Here is a 7,667-nt window from a genome sequence, read left to right as displayed (position 1 = left end):
AAGGAAGAGGAAGAGAGAGAATAGAGGAAGATGAGAGGAGATAATAGAGAGAGTTATCTTTGTACTCCTATTATTTCAAATTATAATGAAAGCACCGCTGCTGCCCCGAGGACGTACTCCAGTCACACTGACTGTAGAGGAACCTCGTAAATTTTGTGTCTTGTTTCATTTATTCCACTGCACCCACAGTCGATTTTACAACACAAAACTTAAAAATTAAAAACTTTTGAGTATATATGATGCTTCCACTATAAGATACTTCGAAAACACCATAAAATATTTAGATAAGTTATTTCTTCTGGCGTAGAAAAAGACATTGAAAATAAAAAATAAGAATAAACCAAAGAATAAAAGAAGGTATTCATCTCACATCTCATGAATCTTGTGGGCAGCCAAGCAATGCCTATTTCAACACTCACAAAATATTTTTTTAAGATTTTGAGTGAAACCTTGAAGCATTGACTTGCATCTGCAGGCCGTAACTAAGAAGATGCAGCCAGATCATCAAGTGATAGGAACCCAACAACCGACTAATTGAGGTTTGAGGAGGATTATTAATGGATTGATTGTGATATTAAGGAGATATTTTCAATGTGTCAGAACACAGTTCAGTATACTAAGCATTATAATCAAACTACTTGTATTATAACACTTGATTTTGATGTACCAAAGTATATATCCAGCACACTGAAAAAGCTCTCGTCGATATCAAGGGCTAACAATAAGTGAAGTGAAGAACGAGCAATTGTTGAGTTGCATATCATGAAGAAAAATTCAGGGTGTAATTAATTGCTGAGTTGCATATCATGAAGAAAAATAGATGGGATATATCTCCTTCTTCCTCAAAGTAATTTCGGCATTTGTATTTCTGATATATCTATTAAGTCACTTGATGAGCAAGATAAACAAATAAATAATATTTTATGTATCAATATAACCCAATATTTTTAGTTTATAATTAGAGCAATGTCTTCTTATGTAAGATATGAGATACTTCAGATATTTTAATCATTAAATTGTTGTTTAAAAACAAAAAAAACAAAACAAAATCTAAAAGTTAAACCACCGTAATATCAAATTCTCCAAAGTACCATATAATTTTTGTCTTATCTTTGAATTCATCTCCTAAATTTGAATGGCACAACAAACCATTTTCAGGCTCTTTGATGCTTGTCCTGGATATCTAGATGGACCTGCCCACTTGGGAATATGTCGGTCATCATCACTTTCCCTCATTTCCTCAGAAAACCCTTTTCAGTCTCTTGCCCGGAGATAAGTTTGACTTTTTACAAGTGAAGTAGTATTAGGGTATTAGCGGGAGCCAAGTTTGACTTTTTTTCTTTCTAAGACTATCTCCAACCCTTAGGCTAAAAGTCGAATTTTTTAGCCCGGAAAATTTAGCTTTTAGCTCAGAAACATCTTTTCTACTCTAACCCTTCTACCCTAAAATGAACATTTTGATCTAAAAAAATTTAAATTCCGATAAACATTTCGCATTTAGCCCGGGGGGAAAGTTGGGGGGTATTTGGCCCAGAAATAGCATTTGGCATTTAGCCTAAAATTTTAGCATGGGTTGGAGAGTGTTTGGGAGGGTAATTTGGGGGGTAATTTGGCTTTTAACCCAGGGTTGGAGATGGTCTAAGAAGTTTTTCAATCCAATAATTCACATTCTAATTACTGATGGATTTAGAATTTTAACTTCGAGTTGTTCCAATAGAAAAGCTTCAAACTCATTTTAAAAATAATAAATAGTGTTACACAACACCAAAATCACATAATTTAAAGCTAATATGACTTATATTTTGAATTATTTTTCACTCATACTCACTTCATGAATAAGAAAAGGAATTATTCTCAACCCAGGGAACCATGCCAACCCAACCCGCCTTAGAATGGTTTGGGTGGGTTAATTTGTCAATTTGTAGGGTAGAGATGAGTTTCAATACTGTCAACCTGAGTCTATTAAATGATCAGTGAGTTGAAGTCCAACCCAACCAACCCACCCAATACACACGTAGCTCCCCGCAATAACATTCATAATAGTCCAAATATTTTAGAATATCAATTTGTAAGAAAAAAAAATAGAAAGAGAAAAAAAACTCATCTATGTCAGGTATTTTGATAGATGGGTACCTGATTCACTTTTAACCATATCGATATTGTTCCAATTTATTCATCTATTGCTAGGTGTTGAACTTTATTACAAAAAAACCTTACTATTATTAAAAATAAAGCTATACATTTATATATTGGATTTATTTTTCCAATTGACGATGTTGGACTTTATATTCAACAAGCTAAGGCCCATCTTAGCCCAAGGAAAAAGTTAAGGCCCATCTTAGATAAATAAATAAGAAAAGGACACAAACAATATTGAGTGAGAATCCAACGGCTGTCGTCAGCCATCGAGAATCCAACGGGAGTAATCGCAATTGTAATTTGCCTCCATCGGAAGGGTATTTAACCAGTGGAAATCACGGAAACTTCCCTTTAGATCGTCAGAGAGGACGCTAAAACGGTGAGTAGCAGACCAATGAACAGAACAGTCCCCAAATCAGAGGTTCGAATTAGGGTTTTCCTTCTCCCGAGCGAGAATCGCAAGTCGAAGGTCAAGAACAAGGAATGGTGTGCGACAAGTGTAAGTTTCTCTAAATTCGCTTCCAACTTTCGGCAAAATTATAATCTTTTCCATACAAAAAAAAAAATTTTGAAATCTGATTGATGCAGTTTCGGAATTTTGGATTTTGTTTGATAATACTTTGGTTTTTTTGCTGAATTTCTTTGAATGAATAGGTGAGAAGAAACTTTCGAAGGTGATAGTGCCGGACAAGTGGAAGGAAGGTGCCAGTAACACCACCGAAGGCGGTGGCCGGAAAATCAACGAGAACAAGCTCCTCTCCAAGAAGAAAAGGTCGGTCCTTTTTTCTATTTTTAATTTCGCAATTATTGTTGAATTGTATGATTTTTGTTTGCGTGTTTAAATTGGTTTTAGGATATGATCATGGGTTTTTGTTTAAATCAAAATTTGTACATGGGTTTTTGTTTAATTTGGATTTTGCATATGATCGTGATTATTTTTTAATTAAATTATAGTCTGCTGTCTGCTATTAAACCTTGGATTGGTTAGCTAGTACAGAGAAGGGAATGAGACTTGAAAAAACTTGGTGCTATGCTCTTATTTACCGGACCGGATGACAATAAACAGTATGTCTCTTGGTTTTGTGAAATGGAGGTGTTGCAAATGGCGCAGAGGACTTGTGTAGGGTGTTGCAGAGACTAGAGAAGCATAAGATTCATAGTTTCAATATACTCTCAACTAGTTGTTGCGTCTTTGATCAACCGATGAGGTTGCACAAAATGGATTCATGATTCGTGTTAAGTACCCAATTGCCGTTTCTCGAGTTTTTTGTCATGCAAGTTACGTCTTTGATCAATTCAAAACGCATTCATGTGTACAATAATGATTTAACTACCCAATTTCCGTTTCTTGAGTTCTTTTTCTATGCAGTTTGTGTGGATGTATCACTTGGGATCGTCGGCAAATTTAGTGACATTGGTTTCATTCATTTGCGTGTAGGTGGACTCCTTATGGAACTACCAAGTGCATCATTTGCAAGCAGCAAGTACACCAGGATGGCAAATACTGTCACACGTGTGCTTACTCCAAAGGTAGTGTTTCTATTTGATGATCTGCCTAGTTTGGTAGCTTTTGTATTGCGGGAAAGTCTGATGTATGCGATGTTATGCAGGAGTTTGTGCGATGTGCGGGAAGCAAGTACTTGACACCAAGCTATACAAACAAAGCAATGTATAAGGCAAATCAGATGTTTTGGTTGACACGTCTATTTGGTGTGATGACTCGTAGAAAACTTGTTGATTTCTTATGAATCGTACTCATCCCGGACCCCTGGGCATCAAGCGAGAGGATTTACCGTATTTGTAATTTTCGGATGTGAATGTTACCTTTAGTCTGTTGATCATTTAAATCTAGTAAAAAGGCTTAGCTTGTGAACTTTTGAATGCAAGTTATAAGATTTGGTCCGAATGCCATATGACATTTTTCTTACTGCGCATGTTGCGATTGTTCAACATTCGCATTGTTTCATAAAAAGTGTGGGCATCGTTTCTAACCGGTTTGCAAAGTTCTAAAAATTTAGCAGCTAATGCCCATGTGACTCAACATAATTTATAAAATAGCCCTTAAGCATCGTCTTTTTATCGAATGTCTATTTGATAAGCATTTGATGTCTATTTGATAAACATTCGACTACCTGACGCCTTAGCCTCCATCTAATGCTTCCTTGAATGTGTGGGCATAAGAGAGAGACTAAAATTATGGATGACGATATTCGAGGTAAAGTAGAAGTGGCAATTGGTTAAGGTACGTATTCTCTGGTTAGAAAATATAATTATGCGACAAAAGCTAAGGGCAACAGGGGTAGAGGAAGACTTGGGAAGACTTGGAAAAAGATTTTAAGAAAAGACATGGAGTTCTTTGAGCTAATGGAATACTTGGCACAAAACCGAACGCATTAGCGTTTTAAATTCATACAACCGACCCTGTTTAGTGGGATACGTTTTCGTTGTTGTTGCCCGTAAGCATGCAAAACATCTAGTGAAAACTCGAGGGCGGTTTGAGACCCTTTTTTGAATTAAGTTTAGTTTTCAAAAACGGTTGATGTACCTAGTTCTCATTAGTTTTCAAACCAAAAATCGAATCAAGAAGGTCGTGGTTATTGGTTCGTTAGCCGACTGTTATGTGATAAATGAAGATTTCTTTTGAACGTACGTAGGTAGTAAATTTACAAGACAAGAAGTAAATATTTTGGATACAGATGAAACATCCAATAGAGCTTGTTGTTTATTGACTAGTTGAGTATGTAGAGGACCAATACTTCTCAATTTCTTCTGCTGTTCTTCCCGGAATCCTCCCAGCAATCAGCGCCCACCTGCCGGAAAAATGTCAAAACTTACAGTTCGATCTAGATAATTACAACTCGAAGAACAAAACGAGACCAACCTCTCCCCTACTAGATTGTACATTCTTATGATAAGTGCCTCCTCGTCCTCGGAGAATTGAAGCTCAGATTTTTCTGTGCTTTTCTCTGAAATAAGAACTCATGATCAACGAGGAAAATTAACACAGAAACTTATTTTGCTTTTGGTTTTGGACAAGGGCATATGTGGTAACCATCTCGTTTTTCTTTGTAAATATAGACTGCATATTTGAGAACTATTCCTCCATATTTGCTCATCCTTCTCTGTCACTTAATATTTCCCATCTATTCCTCACAAAAAGAAAAAAAATAAACTAGAAACTAAAACCGCAATAGTTATCAAAGCGGCTTGAAGTTTTAATGCATGGTTTTAATATGAAACATCTCCAAACCAGTGTAAAAAAAACCCTTACAAGTTACAGCACTATTGTAAGGCTAATTGCTAGCAAAACGAAAGAGGCTGCAAAAGGAACGCATGTAGATGGAACAAACCGAAAGAAAAACAATACCTCGAGAGTCCACGACAGTGTCATCGGAAGAAGAGTGCTCGGAGTCTGCCATTTCGCGTAGATTTCTTGATAAGAATTAAGTCACATAAGAGCCAAGTACAGGGTGCTATTCGGTCTCAATCATTTATCAGTGGAATATATGTTTGAGAGTTGAAAGCAATAATAATAGATGATTACGAATGGTTCTAAAGAAGCAAAGAATGGTAGTTGAATCTAGGCACGTTAAGGAACAGGAAATCCAAACTCTGTCGACCCGAAAATTATTTGATATGACTCCATTCAATATAATCCGTCAATTTATGACATAATCTATGTCAAATTGGTTATATTATCGCATGTCAAGTTCAATAAGCTACAGAAGGGATTTGATCAGAATCCGATCCATTCAGAGACTAAGTTGAATGGAAGTTGGGGGGTGTATACAGGTTTGATCGTTAGCTGAATTGGTTGCCGGAGGAGAATCAGCTTAATGGCACGCAGCTTTCTATGTGTCTGTAGTACAAAGTCCTCCATGTGTTGTGGCCGCAGAATACAAGAATATCTAATTAGGAGGGTCCCCTGCAAAGTACAAACTTGGTTTTTGAGTTGAAACCGATTAGAAAAGAGCCTTTGATTTTCGTCTGGTTGTTGTTTGGAGGTTAGTAGGGTGTAATATTTAGAGCATCTTTAATGGAGATCCTATTTTAGGGTCTCTGCCACCGTTTTTAAGGATTATTTTAAGGGTTTTAAGAGAATATTTGGGTCCCTATAATAATATTAAGTTCAATGGCCTTAAATTTAAGGAATCATTGTTAACGTAGCAGCTGTTGATTTATACAATGCAGTTATCTGCGTCCGTTGGTTTAAAAAAAAAAAAATATTAATTGCAGAAACTATGTCTGCATGCACCAACTTGTTCTAATGGATTGGGTCCCACGTCTGTATGCATTATTTTTTGGATAAAGACTCTTCTCTTTTTTTTTTTCTTTTTTTTTTTTTCCTCCCTCATTTTTGAACGCTCAAGATTTCATCTTTGTAGATAGAGAAAGAAGGGAAAAAAAACTGTGAGAGGAGGGGAGGAAAAAAGGGAGGGCAGAGAATTCTCATCCTTAATTGTTTAGGCCAGCAGTGAAGTGGAGCCCGCTCAGTCCCTATACCCAGCCATCAAGTATACGGTTTTCCTTGGGGACTCCGGCGAGGCCATATACATTGGGGTAGTTTGAGGACTTATTTTCCAGCTCATTGGAAGCATTACAAGAAGCTAAAAATGCGTGACACGACATCTGACAACATTTGTACAAATGACCTCAAATATACCTTGAAGTCAACGAGTTATCCGTTTCAATTCAATCTTAGAGATCAAACGAAACGACATCTTAGTTTCTGCTATAAGATAAGAAAGAAATGGACTCAAACCCGGCTTTCATGACGATTTGTGAGGAATCGACTTGCCTTTGAATTGTAACCATTTGCCACTGTTAGGTCGTATGAATGTGGTGCAAACTAACTTGGAATTAATTACGTCTAAATACCTTGGTGCAAGAGGTAAAATTCAATCACTAAAGATGCTTGCCTTCCAAGATATAAACGAGAGATGCGGAGGAAAACAAAACCCCGCAATTGACTAAGAGAGTCATGTTTGGAAGCGCTAAGCCGAGCCCCTAGTCAGCCAAGTTCATTATACCATCTGCCGACAGAACATTTCCATCCGGAGCCGAAGGCTAGGCTAGTGGGCATAAACGATATATACTTTGTATAAACAATGCTTGCCTATTTAAGGATGAGTAAGAATTTTTACTTGAGTAAATTGTAGCAATTGTCCCTCAACTTTAATCAAATTGGAGCAATGATCCTTCAACTAAAAATTCATTACCATTTGTCTCTCAACTTATCAAAATATGTAGCTATAGTCATTTTCATTAATTTTGTCAAAATTTTGTCAAAATAAGTTATGTTGGAATAACCATTTATATAATTAAAGTTGAGAGACATTTTCTCCAGTTGAATTAAAGTTGTGGGACCAATGGTAATGAATTTTTAGTTGAGGGACCATAGCTGCACGTTTTGATGAGTTGAGGAACCAATGGTAATGAATTTTTAGTTGAGAGACCATTGCTTCAATTGAGTTAAAGTTAAGGGACCATAGCTACAATTTACTATTTCTACTTAATACTCTTCATGT

The 7,667-nt window shown here is 36.4% G+C and overlaps 2 protein-coding genes across 2 annotated transcripts; one reads left to right on the top strand and one right to left on the bottom strand.

The window, feature by feature from the left end:
* The first annotated feature begins 2,370 nt into the window (after positions 1-2,370).
* LOC103408784 (uncharacterized) lies at positions 2,371-4,130 on the top strand. The gene is made up of 4 exons (XM_008347608.4): positions 2,371-2,638; positions 2,794-2,911; positions 3,578-3,669; positions 3,750-4,130. Exons 1-4 carry the CDS (start codon positions 2,623-2,625, stop codon positions 3,812-3,814), a joined length of 291 nt encoding a protein of 96 aa, XP_008345830.1. The 5' UTR covers positions 2,371-2,622; the 3' UTR covers positions 3,815-4,130.
* Positions 4,131-4,755: 625 nt separating this feature from the next.
* On the bottom strand, positions 4,756-6,006 carry LOC103408785 (MYB-like transcription factor ETC1). Its single transcript, XM_008347609.4, has 3 exons — positions 5,507-6,006; positions 5,021-5,105; positions 4,756-4,949 (listed from the first exon to the last, which is right to left on the bottom strand). Exons 1-3 carry the CDS (start codon positions 5,556-5,558, stop codon positions 4,862-4,864), a joined length of 225 nt encoding a protein of 74 aa, XP_008345831.1. The 5' UTR covers positions 5,559-6,006; the 3' UTR covers positions 4,756-4,861.
* Positions 6,007-7,667: the final 1,661 nt, after the last annotated feature.

The sequence above is a fragment of the Malus domestica genome, chromosome 05 (assembly GCF_042453785.1).
Source record: "Malus domestica chromosome 05, GDT2T_hap1".
In the NCBI taxonomy this organism is placed as follows: domain Eukaryota; kingdom Viridiplantae; phylum Streptophyta; class Magnoliopsida; order Rosales; family Rosaceae; genus Malus; species Malus domestica.
The sequence above is the reverse complement of the archived record's forward strand: the minus strand, read 5'-3'. Positions and strand labels throughout refer to the sequence as shown.

Bases quoted from the DNA above. Each gene is read 5' to 3' on its own strand.
- LOC103408785 (XM_008347609.4), bottom strand. From the start codon at position 5,558: ATGGCAGACTCCGAGCACTCTTCTTCCGATGACACTGTCGTGGACTCT. The intron at 5,106-5,506 runs GTATTGTTTTTC...TTCTTATTTCAG, and splicing joins CACTGTCGTGGACTCTCGAG to AGAAAAGCACAGAAAAATCT. The intron at 4,950-5,020 runs GTTGGTCTCGTT...TTTTTCCGGCAG, and splicing joins TACAATCTAGTAGGGGAGAG to GTGGGCGCTGATTGCTGGGA.
- LOC103408784 (XM_008347608.4), top strand. The intron at 2,912-3,577 runs GTCGGTCCTTTT...ATTTGCGTGTAG, and splicing joins CTCCTCTCCAAGAAGAAAAG to GTGGACTCCTTATGGAACTA. The intron at 3,670-3,749 runs GTAGTGTTTCTA...GATGTTATGCAG, and splicing joins CACGTGTGCTTACTCCAAAG to GAGTTTGTGCGATGTGCGGG.